Raw genomic sequence first — 15935 nt, forward strand, 5'->3', positions numbered from 1 at the left:
AGTTAAATAATTATTTTTTTACAGTATTAAACAGCAGAGTTTATCCAAATGTTTAAAATGGAAAAAGAAGCTACTCATTTTAAAGGACCCATTTTTTTCAAGAGTGAAATTAAAACCCGTTGAGTTTAAATGTCTGTTGCCATGGAAATCTTTACACATTTCCTTAGATCCAATGCTTTTTGGAAAGTCTGATTGTCTAAGTTTAAGGTCTAATATATGTGGAGTTCTTGCTGGTAAATGATCCTCATATCTCAGTCTAACTGAGGCCGCTGCATGTGTGAGATCTGCCACGCTTCCCGAGCTGGTAAGGCTTTCTGCAAAGGGATCCAGAAGGCACTGTATGATGCTCCTGCGTTCCACTGCAGACTGGGAAGTACCTTCACGGCTCTTTGCACTAGTTTGGGCACTGTTAAATCTGGCTGGATAAATGACGCAGAAGTTCCACTGGTCCATATTAACAACATCTTGTGGGCAGACGTTTGTAGCAAAGCCTAAAGATGTGGAAGAAGCTGAGTCATAAAGTGTTAAAATACATTTCAAAATGAATCAGGTTTAACTAAGGCTTTCATGAAACCGAGATTTTTTTGTTGTTGTCAGTTGTGCGGTTTCATCTGAATTCCCTGCACTGGTACTGGTTTTTATTTAGGCGAAACAGTAACAACTGAAAGCAAGCTGTATGTTTTTGTAATGCTTTCCATACGCTGAAACCTGAATGTCTACCACATATTATTTTCCCTTAAAAACGGTTAAACGTTTATCATTTTATTCAATGGGATTTCTTTTATATTTGCAAAAACCTTATAAATCCTTGTCTGATTTACAGGTGAGAGCTACTATTAATTGTTTGAATAAAAAAATTAGGAGGAAAACCTTTTTGGATAGTACACAATTTTAGAAAAAAAAAAGCATAATCATTTGCCTTATAAAAAATAGCAGTTTTCATTTTATTTATCAGTCCTTTGGTCTATTTTTGGATCCTTTAAAATTAGACCTGTATTCTAATTTAGACCTACTTTCCTATCCTAACTAAGCTGCATTGGTGAACTCCATAATATCAAAAAGTACTGCGACCATACAGAGGAAAGCTTTCTGAACCTTTTTTTTTTTTTTCTCATAAAAGTGTCTATAAGAGGAAAGAAATTAGACCACTCTCCATCCTGGATAGTTGACAGTTTGACCTGGGTTTCATCTAATTGTTTCTCCATGCCAAGATCTTTACAGTACATTCAAAAGATCAAATACTGACAGCTGAAAACTTACAAAATTCTTTAAAATATCCAAGCTTTCCCTTTAAAGAATTAAATTTAGTTATATGATAGATTAATCATAGACTTTATCTGGACTACCTTAACTCCTGATTCCAGGACAAACACAGCATCACTGCTGGCGAAATATTCAGCTGATAGAACACAGATAAGCATCTGACTTCTCTTTATGGTGAGAACCACATCGTTTGTATAAGCTGTAAGGCATAATCAAATTGTTAACATTCACCAGGAAACTTTGTGGACAAATGTATAAACACATTTGATTCTGTTACCTCCTCCTGGAAGGATGTCCCTCTCCAGCAGACAGACACGGTACCCCCACTGGTGCTCTAACACATGTGGTAGCAGCATTTCTATCGGTGCCTCACTGCTCTGCATGATGTTAGATACACATCCTGACAGTGAAGACAAAAAAAAAGAAATACGTTATCTTCAAAAAATCCAGACTAGTATATCAAGCATATTGGCTTATACCTTTTGCATCACTGTAAGGTTTGGAAGATAGGGTTAAACCATTTGCCACCTCTGTTGATGGAGCCGTCCACACATATGACACAAATACATCAAAATCCTTCTCATCTGCAAGATAAGGGGGAATTAAAGATTCATATAGCAATTAAAATTGCTGTGTCAAATTGCATGCTTGACAATTTAACTTTGCAGTGCAATGGCAAAAGCCATAACATGCATGTATGTGTGTGTGTTTTATGTGACCTCCATCAGAGCCTCCAAGCTGGAAGTGGGATCTGTAGATGAGCTGTAATTCTAGCCACTTCACATGCAAGATGACCACTGCCCCAGCAAACAGCACAAAACAGGCAAAGGGAATCCATACCAGGAATGGCTCTTGTAATAAAATAAACAACCAACACATTTTTAAATAATTTTACCAAATAGTCTAGGTAATGTAGCTGACTAACTTATTATTATGTATTTTAAAGAGAAAATTGAATTATGATAAAGCTAATGTTTCTAATCAGAACACATAGAGCAAAATAGAAAGTTTACCTTGATGTTTTGGTTTAAATTTAATGGTGACACTTTTGCTGCCAATGATGTTGCTGGCAAAGCAGGTGTACGTGTGCTTCAGGTGCTGCGGCGTCACTTCTTTTATGATAGATTTCTGGGTAACGTTGACCTTTGAAAAAAGTCTTCCACGCTTTTCCCTGGAAAGTGGAATAATATGAATCTACTTGCTTGTGAAATCAAAAATACAATTTCAGTGCAAAGTGCTCTTAATTACGTACTGGGGTTCCTCCATGAGTAGCAGTGTCTTTTTCTCCTCATCACCGCCATCATTTATGAACCATTGCACTTTTCGAGAAATGTTGACCTCAAAATCAAAGCTTACCTCACACAGTACAGTATGAGGCTGACCTGAAATAAGGAAAAAGATTTGAAAAAAAAAATCCCACACAGGAGCCATGGCATATAAGCATCCTAGTATTTTATGATGTTTTCAAATATATTCCTTTACAATAACAATCACACTAACAGCTTCAAACTGGTATTTCTTTAATAAATCACCTAAATTCAATATCAATGATGAAACTGATAAATTATCTTAATATTAGTCCAGATGCACTTACCAAGCTCAACCTCCTCTGTCATGTTTTGAAACGGATACATTATCTCAGGAAGAGAGCTTGCGTTGAGAAATGCTGTTTGGTAAAAGGAAGTTAAGTTATGTTCTCATTCTGTTACAGGGCTTCAAAGAAAAAAAAGGTGTTACAGTGGGGCAAAAAAGTATTTAGTCAGCCACCAATAGTGCAAGTTCTCCCACTTAAAATGATGAGAGAGGCCGGTTATTTTCATCATAGATATACCTCAACTATGAGAGACAAAATGAGAAAAAAAAAATCCAGAAAATCACATTGTCTGATTTTTAAAGAATTTATTTGCAAAATATTGTGAAAAATAAGTATTTGGTCAATTACAAACAAGCAAGATTTCTGGCTCTCACAGACATGTAACTTCTTCTGTAAGAGGCTCCTCTGTCCTCCACTCGTTACCTTCATTAATGGCACCTGTTTGAACCCGTTATCAGTATAAAAGACACCTGTCCACAACCTCAAACAGTCACACTAAACTCCACCATGGCCAAAATTAGAGAGCTGTCAAAGGACACCCGAAACAAAATTATAGACCTGCACCAGGCTGGGAAGTCTGAATCTGCAATAGGTAAACAGCTTGGTTTGAAGAAATCAACTGTGGGATCAATTATTAGAAAATGGAAAACATACAAGACCACTGATAATCTTCCTCGATCTGGGGCTCCACGCAAGATCTCACCCCGTGGGGGTCAAAATGATCACAAGAACGGTGAGTAAAAATCCAAGAACCACACGGGGGGACCTAGTGAATGACCTGCAGAGAGCTGGGACCAAAGTAACAAAGGCTACCATCAGTAACACACTACGCCGCCAGGGACTCAAATCCTGCAGTGCCAGACGTGTCCCCCTGCTCAAGCCAGTACATGTCAAGGCCCGTCTCAAGTTTGCTAGAGAGCATTTGGATGATCCAGACGATGACTGTGAGAATATCATATGGTCAGATGAAACCAAAATAGAACTTTTTGGTAAAAACTCTACTCGTCGTGTTTGGAGGAGAGAGAATGCTGAGTTGCATCCAAAGAACACACATACCTACAGTGAAGCATGGGGGTGGAAACATAATGCTTTGGGGCTGTTTTTCTGCTAAGGGACCAGGACGACTGATCCGTGTGAAGGAAAGAATGAATGGGGCCATGTATCGTCAAATTTTGAGTGAAAACCTCCTTCCATCAGCAAGGGCATTGAAGATGAAACGTGGCTGGGTCTTTCAGCATGACAATGATCCCAAACACACCGCCCGGGTAACGAAGGAGTGGCTTCGTAAGAAGCATTTCAAGGTCCTGGAGTGGCCTAGCCAGTTTCCAGATCTCAACCCCATAGAAAATCTTTGGAGGGAGTTGAAAGTCCGTGTTGCCCAGCGACAGCCCCAGAACATCACTGCTCTAGAGGAGATCTGCATGGAGGAATGGGCCAAAATACCAGCAACAGTGCGTGAAAACCTTGTGAAGACTTACAGAAAACGTTTGATCTCTGTCATTGCCAACAAAGGGTATATAACAAAGTATTGAGATGAACTTTTGTTATTGACCAAATACTTATTTTATAATACATATTTTGCAAATAAATTCTTTAAAAATCAGACAATGTGATTTTCTGGATTTTTTTTTCTCATTTTGTCTCTCATAGTTGAGGTATATCTATGATGAAAATTACCGGCGTCTCTCATCATTTTAAGTGGTAGAACTTGCACTATTGGTGGCTGACTAAATACTTTTTTGCCCCACTGTATGTAACCAAATATGCACTTTGCTTTGACACACAGGAAATCCCACATGAAACGAATCAAGCTATGTATTGTGCATTTCATCAGTCCTACAGAACCTGTGTAAAAGAAAGAATTAAGTTCAGATTTCCCTGCAGGCAAAGTTGATGGAAAGTTTCTATAACTGTCAATGAGTTATGTTAAAGAAAACCTATTGCGCCCCATGCTTTAGTAGCCAGAACCACATCAAGCAATAAACAAAAGCAGAAGCACCACATAAAAAATGACCCCAGTTTTTGTGAAGAACTTCATTTGGGTTATCCCAATGTAAGGAGAGTGGTTGTCAAAACTAAATTTCATTAAAAATAGGAAAACAGTCTGAGTGTTTTGAAAAGAGAGCCCTGGCAAACAGGTAAAATTAGAAAGATAAATGGCAGCTTTCTTTTAACTAAGCTTTTTTTTTTTTTTTTTAAAGAAAGCAAGAATTGTAAATGCTGCTGTTAATTCTTAAGGAGTGTTGGGTATTCATCACTATGTAAACACAGCGATTGAAATAGCTTTTGCTTAAGGTTAAAAGTTTGACGGAACATTCTATTAATTACCATATGTCATTTAATAATCTGTCCAGGGACAACAAATGAAAAATAGTCTTTTGGCTAATTCTGAGGCACTATAAATAATGCACGCTGAAATCAATAAATTAAATGAAATGTGCAAAGAAAATGCCCATACGCCATTTCATCAAACTAACAGGTCTAAATCATATAATCAAAGCTTGATTGAATTAAGATTTCATGTTTTTATCTCAAATTTTTGCTCCACCATCTGAAAGCTGCAGTGAATATTAAGACTGCTTGGACCTGGTGATGTTCATGCAAACTGTATTTGTTCCATTTTATAAAGCCTATAAACATTTTATCTTCAGTTTCCTGTCTTTATCCCACCTGGCCAGCCAGACTAATGTACGCTGTGTGCGTCCTGTCTAAGTCAGTCAGCCTGGCTGGCCAGGCTAGTTCTTCCTAACAGAAGTGGCTCTCAGTGTGGGCTGCTCTTGCTGCAGCCCATCTGCTCCAATGTTCAAATGGGATGTAGTTGTAATGAGTGATCTAGCTATCATCTCACCCATGCATCTCATTGGATACTTTTCTCTCCTTTAGAGCATCTGACAAATGGTTGTGTGTGAAATTCTCAGTAGATCAAATGTTTTGAAATTCTCAAACCCGTCTCACTGGCTCCAAACACCATTGTGTTCGATTCAAAGTTACTAGAATCCCAATATTCCCCCATTCTAATGCTTCAGGTTGGGGAGTGTCTAGTGGTTAGAGCAGTGCGCTTGTGCTCTGAGAAGGTTGCAAGCACCCGGTTCGATCTCCACTGCCTGCACTCTGGGCCTCTGTGCAAGACCATTAACCCACCACTGCTCCTCGGGCGCTGCACAATGGCAGCCCACTGCTCCCCAAGGAAATGGGTTAAATGCAGACATAGATTTCTTCAATATGAGATCAATAAAGTTCAATTATTATCATCATTCAGCAATGTTCTGCACTGGACGTAGATATCTAAAACTGAGTTGCTGACATTAGATCAATGGAGTCACTACTGGTGTTATGCTCTAAAACAGCACAATCGGATGGATTTTCTTTCATGTGATATATAGGCTGTAAAGTAAAAAAAAGAAAAATGAATATGCTGTGTTAATATGGTAGATAACCATTATTTATTTCGCACCTTTTCAAGTCAGTGGACTTCAAATCGCTTCAGACACTAATGGTAACAGCTGCACTGTTGCCACAGCTGCGCTTGGGCACAATAATACTTGGGGGAAGAAAGGACAGATGCTTTTAAACGTTCAATTTAACTGTAACTGCAGTAACATAACACTTTTTTACTTTTTGTTGTGTTGGAAAAGTAAAACCACAAATTCGCTGCATGAAGTGAACATTTACACAATGGAAAAACGGATTCTTGCATGTTTGAAATCACTTCAGGCCTAAAGACTAATTTCTTATTAGTATTCAATTTATGATAAGCCTCAGCTTGCAGGTTTAAGAGGGTATGACGTGATAGACTTCTGTCATTTGTTAAAGTTGGAATTATATATTTTTGACTTGACAAATCTACAAAAAGCAAAGAGTCCAGAAACCACTCAGGTAACTGTTGTTGGCAGAGGAAGTTTTTTCTGGTTCGTTTGTTTTTTTGTAGATGACAAAATTTGAGGGGTGGAGAAATATAGACAAATGGTTGTGAGGATAATATGCAGTGTACTGTATACCACTCTTACAAGTAGCTTCAATATACAATAATTTTTGGTGGGTAATACATTATGTTCATCTTATTTATGCATGAAGACCCTTAAGTTATTAACTCTGGTGGTTTATCCAAGTTTTCACATTTCTTTATAGCTGATTTAGGACATGATTAAGAATCAATGCAAACCTTTGGTTTAGAAATCCAACTCTTTAAAGGAACCTTTTTCTGAAAGATTAGGAGTAGCTGCTTTCCATACTGTTTACATGAAATAATCATGAAAAGAACAAAATACATCGGATCAAACAAAGCATAATTAGTTAGTCACTCATTGTATTGGTTAATGAATTTGATAACATGTGACATGAATAATTGTGTGGTTGCCATATTTGTAGAGGAGTGATTCTATCCTTTTTAGGGACATATGAAACCTTTCATCAATCTGTTTAGACATAATTTGATTTCCTGTTGACAAAAGTGTGATTCCCTTTGGTCATTATTGGACAACAGATGCATAATACAGTGGTTGATAACACAGTGAGCAATTGAGCTTAACGAGGAGTCTGGAAGTGAAACCTAAGAGATTTTAACACATCAACACCAGAAAGCACCTAAATATAGTCTCTGTAGATAATGCAGGAGTAGCTAGTAATCTTACGTATGACTGTGACGTTTACGGCTCTCCTAAAAATCCACGTGACTCCTTCCTCGGTTATTTGTCTGTCACAAAAAAACACACCTTTGTCCCGTTCGTAGACCTCGTTGAGGACTAGCTGCCCATTTTTTTCACAGTGTTGTCTATTGTGCTTCCACAAGGCTTTATTTTTCTGAAAGAATGCAGTAGAGAGTTAGTTTCTGCTTAGATCTGGCAACAAGTTACCACTTTTATATCATGCTGATTTTTATTTTCATTTTGCACTTCAAAGTGTTTCACCTTGTACCAAACCACAGCTGTGTTATTATAACATTTATGTCCAGGGCAGAGGATGGTACCAGGATATGCATACTGTAACATCGCGCTGCTTTCACTGGGCTCATAGCATTTTAACTTTGTTTTCTTGATGACCTGCAGTGTGAAGTTTGATCTGCAACAGCAAGGACTTGAAAAGTTAACTAAAGTTTTCTGAAAAGTTAAATAACCCTGCCATTAATATTGAAGACATAAGATCAAGTATACTCTGATGAAACCACTTTTTAGTATTCCTATTATTAAAACATATATTTTAATTACAACTTATAAACACAAACCTATTTACATTTCTTTTTGCATTATAGTTAATGGAATTAAAAGATAGAGCTGCAATGGCACCATAGAAAAGGTTCATGCATAAATAATGAGAAAGAATGTGCAATCAGATGGCAGCAGAGGATGATAAGTGGGGTGAGATTGGGTTTACCTGCTGTTGTAGTCCCTAAAGGCAACATCCAAAGTTAGTTATAAGGCTGTTAACAGGTTTCTTATCTTTTGTTCTCTCTTTTGATAACCCAAATTACTGTTTAGAATAAGCCACATCTTGGGGTTGAAATAATATGCCAACATAACTTACGATCACTTTACTTACCCATTGGGTCTTCTATATGTTCCACTGTCTTTCTCATTAGCAACAAACTGATTTTCGCATTTTTTACTTTCATCACCCTTGAACCATGTTGTAGAGGAGCTCTCAGGTGAACTGCATGGCATCATAAAAACTTCTCCTTCCACAACTTTGTAGTGCTGAAACTGCTGATCTACAGACATACGTTTTGCAGGTGCAGCTGTGACATTTATTACTTTGACTAAAACAAATATATTAATTCATTGAACTGTTATGCAGTTTAATATTGATTGAATACCTGTATGTTTCCTCTGTTGTTTTCCCGAAAAGCAGCTCTTTGAGATAGTTGGCAGGAGGAAATGTAACAGAAGAAATCCAGTTTGCATGCTGTTTTCAAAACCACAGACTTTTGGATAGTATTGATGAAGGATATCACAGATCTCTACACCTCACTAATCGTTTTCATAACTAACCAGAAGTTGGAACAGAAGTGGGTTTTTTTCTTCTTTCGATCGTTAATGTTATCTCCCTCTTGCGGTTTAAGGTTGTGGTAGTATTTTAACAGGTCGCACTCTTTCTTTCCTGTTTTGTACTTTGAGAATTTCTATGAAATCTGCCAGGCAAGCCACTTCCTGTAAACTATAGAATTTTTCTTCTGCACTAACTGAAGAACCCAAATTACTCCTGTTTTAAAGTCTATTGCTCGCTCTAGCTCACCATATGAATGCTGAAATTATCATGTTTGCATTCAGACAGCAGCATGATCAGGCCCCTCCCTAAATGTGTGACTTGATTATATCACACAGCCAAGCCTGCAACTTAAGATTTCATTTTAAAAAACAAACCAAAAAAATTAAAAATCGAACAAAAAACAGAAAAAAGTAAAAATGCAAACATAAATTGCAGATGTCTTTCATAAATGCTGTTTTTTCTCTTGTGACACATCTAATGTATTAATTTAAATCATGATAAAGAAGATATGCTTCCAGGACCTGTTTAAAACCAAGGGATCTTCATGACCAACAAAAGTTTGCTTGCATTTTAAATTTAAAAAACAAAACTAAAAACAAAATCCCCTGTTTTAAAGTACAATTAGAGGCTTCAGTACTTTTGTTGCACTTAAAACATTTTCTTGTGATTTCTGCTTTAGCACAAGACTAACACCACGTGGCAAGTCTGCACTAGTTTTTTTTCCATGATCTAACCATAACCTTTTTAATGTCCTTAAAATATTAGTTTTCTGCACCTCCCCTATGATTTCCTGCCTTGGTGTGAAAATATGCACACCACTATGTTTGTCATTTCTGATGAAGTCATCACTATAATTTTCTTGTATGTATTTTTTGAATGAAACCATCTATCTTTCTTCATAATAAAACTTGGCAAGACCAGTAATAACAGTATGAAAGCGAGGAACAGTTATTGTAGGGGAGGCAGTGAAGAATTGAGTCATAAAAAAAACATCACTGAGAAGAGCAAAACACCAGTATCTGAATTTTAACACTGTGGAGATTTAGAGTTTTCTGTTGGAGGGGTTATAAAACAATTTGCCATTTAATTTAGAAAGGTAGGCACCAGCACCCCTCGCTACCCCACTTGGGACAAGCGTGTAAAGAAAATGGATGGATGGATGAATTTAGAAAGGTGTCTTCAGCTGGTGTTTCAAATCAGTTTTTAAGATCTGCCTCCTTTTCTTGGCTTCATCTAGTTAGATGTAACTTTATTTTGATTTTCTTCTTGAGTTCGTGATACTTTAATGTTGCTTCATTTAATTGTCCTTTAATTATACTTTTAATTGTTTTACCTGTTTTAAATGTAATGTTTTATTATTTAGCTTTGTGATTTTTTTTATTCAGCACTTCAGTCACGGCCAGAGGTTTAAATAACGTTAACCTAGCTTGCCTAAATATTGTAAAGCACATAATTTAAAAGCAATCAAAAGATCAATAAGTGTATGAAAGTTGCAACTGTAATAAATTCAACATGCACCATTTTCCCTTACTAAACTTTAAGTAGATTCCAATATTAATGATGTCTAAAGGGAAAATATCAACGTGCACAGGTTTTGCATAACTATAAGGTTTGAATTCAGAATTTCTAAAAATAACATATTTAAGACTTTATTTGAAGATGATTTTCGAACTAATATCCAATACAGGGAACTGTATAAGTAAGTAATTCTTTTTTTGACCTGTCTGGTCTGTGGTTGTGAATCTATGTCTAAATTCCTTTTTCTAGTTCAGAACTTGCCCCAACTTTTAGAGCACAGTTTCACGCTTACTAAGTTAAAAAAAAAAAGCACCTGTCATCTGTTAACTTTGGACAAACTACTTTTCTTGATAATGCAATATGAGTGACTGTGCTCTTTTTTACTTAATTAAAATTAGTCTGGTGTTTTAACTTTTTTTTTAGTTTCTCTCAAAGAAGCATGGATGGAAACCATACTTCTAAACTTTGGTAAAAGAAGCAGTAGTCACAGCTAGTGCGGTTTATGTGCATAAGGCTCAGAAGCTAATAGAGCAGTAATAGAAAGTTCAGCGGACATGGACTGTATTGATATGATCAGTTTTGCTGCATGACGGGTTGCATTGAACGACCGTCTGAGCAGATCATACTAGATTAAGTGAAACAGCTGTTCACCACATCCAACTTGGGTCGTGTTTAATCTTTCGAGCCCTCACAGAGTCACATCTGATGTTCACATGCATTGCTTTGCAAAAGTTTAAAATGAAACATAATTTATTTCTGGGCTGCATGAATATAGCCTAACAATTATGGTAATATGTACAAGTATATAAAAAAAAGAACATTACACTTATTAATGGAATACATTTTTTCATTCCTCCAGAATTTCTAAGATGTGTAAATATATGTTCTTTGGACTCAGGGAAAAAAGAGACTATTGCTACAAATTGTCCATCCAAATGATGGTCAAATTTGCCTTTCAATTGGAAATCAAGGAACCAAAGTCTGAAGAGAGAGTGACAAGGATCAGAATGTAACTCACAAGAGGTCCAATATAAAGTTCACAGTCACTAATGATTATAAGTCTAATCATTTCCTGCTTTGGGTCGTTTTCTCTCGACCGTCCAAGTTAGCAAGTAGAGTCATGACATGGGTCTATGTACTGTAGAGGCACAGAGGAAACATGGTGCCATTAAGGCCAGACCTCACCGCACAGCTCTGACCACATGTCCCATATATTGGTGATGCTTTTGGGCCCAGATTGGTTTTTCCAGCCATCTTCAAACCCGTAGTTACCAATCTTCAAAGTAACGCTGAAGTGAAGGCCTTCTTTGATTACGAAGTGGACATCAACATGATTTATTTTTATTCACTAGATTTCTCTTAAAGGGAAAATTATATTAATATATAAAAATACCTGAGTGGATCACTGATTACTCATAAAAAAAAAGAAATGGTTTTCTAACAAACAGTTTAGTGTTTATTATTAAATAGCAAAGTTTAATACATCAGAAAAATACAGATAGAATAAAAAAAAAATAACACAATGATGAAACACAAAATAAAAAACAAAACGGATGAATATTATGCTGACATAAGGTCAAGTATTGCATTTTCTAAGTGTGTAACATAAATGTATGAATATAAAGAGAGCTTTAGAAATGCAAAGGGACATGGGCAGAAGAAAGTCAAAAACCTTAGCAGCAGTTTAGTGGCTTGTCAGTATTGAGATACTTTTTTAGCGTCACTTCACCAATTTTCCTGAACTAGACTTTATTCCAAAACAAGCAGGTAAGAATAAGAGGAGTATTATTTAAGAGACAAATAGAAAATTAGCTGAATAAAATGTATTGTTGGTTGATTATAATTTTACAGATTAAATCTCCATATATGGATATCCTACCATTTATGTTTGAGAACTTGGTGGAAGTAGGTTACGTCTGTTTATAAGGTGTCAGTGAATTTTCATGTTGGACAACTGGAGCTTATTTTGACTGTGTAATATTGACTGCTTATTAGTCTCCAGCAGAGGATGAATGCATCAGTCCCAGCCATAGGATCAGTACTGTGGTTGGGTGATTGACATGATTTGACAGTAGGAGAAGCAGCGGAGATAACTTTGTTAAATAATCTCCCAAGACAGACAGCTTCAACACCACAGAGGAGAGGATGTAGAACACATGAGGGAACACAATCAGCTTGGTGTTACTGCCACTATCAACCACAAGCTTGAATGGCAGGACTCACCCTAACATGAAAGCATGTGTATGATAAGAGTTAAAAGCCACTCCCTGAGAAAGCTTAGATCTCTTCACGCTTTCAAAAAGACTGATGTTTTGTTGATGGTCCAAAGGCGTAGGTTTGATTTCAACTTTGGTAGGGACACTATTGGTCTGATGTCATTAGTCTTATGCAAAAATATGCATGCTCGTTTTTTATGCTTGACTCGAAAATCAGGGTGTATTTCATTTAAAGAGAAAAACAGCATTTCTTGCTAAATTTATGCAAATTTTATAAGCACTACACACACTAGATGTTGTTTATCAATGACTGAAGCTTGACCGGCTCTGATGAATAAGGAATTTGTTTTTTTTCTACTTTGAAAAGGTTTGCATTGAAACTTAACAGCGACTATGTCAGATATAGGTAAATACGTGCCTATTTAAGCAAATAAAGTCTAAATAGGTCTGTTACATGTGGATTTATACTTTTTTTATTTTGAAGATATAGAATTGTGCAGAGGTAAACAGAGGTAAACCCCACTCTTATCTTTCAAATGTTCTCTTTGTATCATGAAACAAATCGAAATAATAGATTTATGGGATGCCTTTTTAATGTATTGTATTTACATGAGCACTGGATCTATAGGAGGAACTGACACTGAGCATTTAAAATATTAACTTCACTATACAAGTTGTTCATCTAGGCTGTAGTTCTGTAGCCCATTTCATTTATTTTAAATTTAGTAATTAATTAATCAATCGTTAACTGTAGTATAGAGACTCTAAAACATGTCTTTAGCTCACAGAACAACCCAATTAGAGCAGGAATTATACCAAAATTGTAAAAAAAACAAAACATTTAGCATTTTAGATAAAACATGTTTTCGTCTGTCAATATTCTCCATCCAGAACTCCTCTACTGCTGCAACAATGCTGTATTGTAAATTCTAAACATGTTCTTCAAAGGTAATTGTTGGTAGGGACAAGTAGATCTGTCCAAATTTTTGGTAGGGACATGTCCCTATGGTCCCTATGCAAACCTACGCCCACGTGATGGTCTGTTACTCTTTGTTGTTGTGTGCTTGGAGAATATCAACAGAGTCAGCAATAGTAAAAGTTTAAATTAAATAACTAACCAGGCTACACAGTGGGCTTTTTACCAATCTAAGATGATGGAGATGAGGAAGGTGAAAAATGCATTTACTTAGAGAGTAGAGGGCTATTAGTTCAGCCATATTTATGTCTCAACTACAGAGACTTAAGGGCTCTGAAGTTGGGTCCATCTTTACAACCTATAAATATCTAAAAATATTTTTCTATGTTGATCAGACAGAAGGTCCATTCCTGACTGACCTGAATTGTTGTATTTCAAGAGCTACCTATTTTGCTAATGTCCCTTTGTCATTAAAATATGTTTAAAAAATAAAAATATTTTTTTTATTGTAAAAGTAGGTAAAAAAAGCACAACAACTGAGGACAATACCAATGATTTAAAGATGTGTAGCAACTATGCATGAAAATCATTATAAAGTAGCGAAAGCATTAAAAATAACATTTTAAAAGTTTAGCAGGATTCATGGATCCTTTTTATTAATTTTTCTTATAAAACGCGGATGTAGGAATAGCAGTCAGAAAATAAATACTTAATGGCAAAAATAGAAATGCTACAGTACCTATTATAAAATTGATAAAACAAATGCAGAATTACAACACTTTTAGAGCTTTTTCTTGGCAGACCTCTCCGGTCTACCCCTATACTCCTCCACTCTCATCCTAAGTTAGTACTGGCAACCTGCTGCCTCTATCCTTACTGTAGCTCCAGAATGGAAATGGCTGACCGCCTTGTCCATTATCTGATACTCTCTCAGCTGGTGTTCTCGCACGGATTTCTGTCTGAGCTCCAGAGCCCCATCTCACCTTACCTCTGTTGTCCGGATCATTCTTCTCCCTGTTAGGGGCCCTCTGACCTAAACTCAATCGGAAAAACTCACATGGAAAGAATGAGACAATTAGAGGAATCTTATTGATACAATTATTTTAAGACTTTGGTGCGCAGACCACGGCAGGAATAGTTACTGCTGAATTTTATTTTAATATGCATAAGCAGGTGTATGAGAACAGAGATGTTTCCCCCCAGGCCTAAAACTGGTGGTGGAGTGGAGATAGATGAAGTTGGTGCAGTCCATAGACTGCTGGTTGGCGAGATCTGCTTGAGCTCTATTGGTGAGATCCAGTAGATAGTGTAATCTGATACTAGTGCTTCACTCAAGACCCGGAAATAGATAACCAGCTTGGATAAACACAGGTTTGAGTGAACCTTTCCATGATGAGCAAGCATGAAGTGACAGTGGAGAGGAAAAACTCCCCTTTGGGAAGAAACCTCTGGCAGGACATGGCTCAACATGGCGGTCTTCTGCTGGACAGGTTGAGATGTGACAGGGAATGCAGGGACTTTTACTACATTCGTCCAGGAGGGACGAAGGAGAAGAAGCACCATGGAATAGTCACATGATGGGGTGAAGGTGATGGAGGTGAGTAGATTTAGGGTCATCTGAGGGAAAATCAGACATATTGCAGCCACTGCTTGCTATTTGGCTGGGTAGCAGGCTGAGTCTTGAATTTGAAGACCTTTTAAAATAACCTGAGGCAGACATAGATTCTTCAGTAGAACTTCCGCCTAGGCTTCATCAAACACGGAAAAAGCACATGATAAATATGCATTTCCCCTCATTGAAAAACTCATCAAAAAGCCAATGATCGGTGCTTGAAATGGTTACTGGTTAGGGCCATTCACATGATAATTGGCCAATTTCCAAGCATTGCCAATTGACAAGCACAAGTTCTAACACATTGCTTCATTATTACCAAGCATTTTTTGTGTGGGTATGTTTATTAATTTTTTTATTTGATGGGCCATATGTACAGTAACTGTTTTATAAAAGCAAGAAGTCCCTTGAATCCATGAGTTACAGAGAGTTTACATTGTTGTTTAAAATCTTTGTAACCCACAGCTTCTTAGGGCTTATTACTGTGTTTTACCATTTTCCAATACTAGTTCCTTCTTCTGTCATTTCCTCACCAGGCTTCTAGCCGATCCACTTGGAGTCCTTCACTGACTTCAACAAATCTTATGTCCCCTCCGTCTTTCATTTTGTCCAGAGGAAGGGAGAGGTTGGAATTAATTTAATAAACTTTTTGGTGTGCTTTATACTATGAATGACCAACTCCGAATAGATTATGTTAATTCAATTTCAATTCAGTTTATTTCTATAGCATCAATTCACAACACATTGTCTTGAGGCACTTTACAGTCATACAGTCAAATTGATCTAACTTTAAAATGCAATAATCAAAAATACTAGAATAAATACAATTGTGCT

The 15935-nt window shown here is 36.7% G+C and overlaps 1 protein-coding gene across 1 annotated transcript; it reads right to left on the reverse strand.

Moving 5' to 3' along the window:
* Positions 1–26: 26 nt before the first annotated feature.
* LOC119782329 (interleukin-18 receptor accessory protein-like) lies at positions 27–9080 on the reverse strand. Its single transcript, XM_038283259.1, has 12 exons — positions 8667–9080; positions 8393–8561; positions 7765–7915; positions 7489–7657; positions 2858–2929; positions 2516–2645; positions 2277–2434; positions 1983–2114; positions 1743–1847; positions 1541–1663; positions 1347–1462; positions 27–491 (listed from the first exon to the last, which is right to left on the reverse strand). The coding sequence occupies exons 1-12, from the start codon at positions 8752–8754 to the stop codon at positions 252–254; spliced, it is 1653 nt and encodes a 550-aa protein (XP_038139187.1). The 5' UTR covers positions 8755–9080; the 3' UTR covers positions 27–251.
* Between the last annotated feature and the right edge of the window lie 6855 nt (positions 9081–15935).

This window comes from Cyprinodon tularosa, unplaced genomic scaffold (genome assembly GCF_016077235.1).
Source record: "Cyprinodon tularosa strain WSP-4 unplaced genomic scaffold, ASM1607723v1 ctg191, whole genome shotgun sequence".
Taxonomy (NCBI): domain Eukaryota; kingdom Metazoa; phylum Chordata; class Actinopteri; order Cyprinodontiformes; family Cyprinodontidae; genus Cyprinodon; species Cyprinodon tularosa.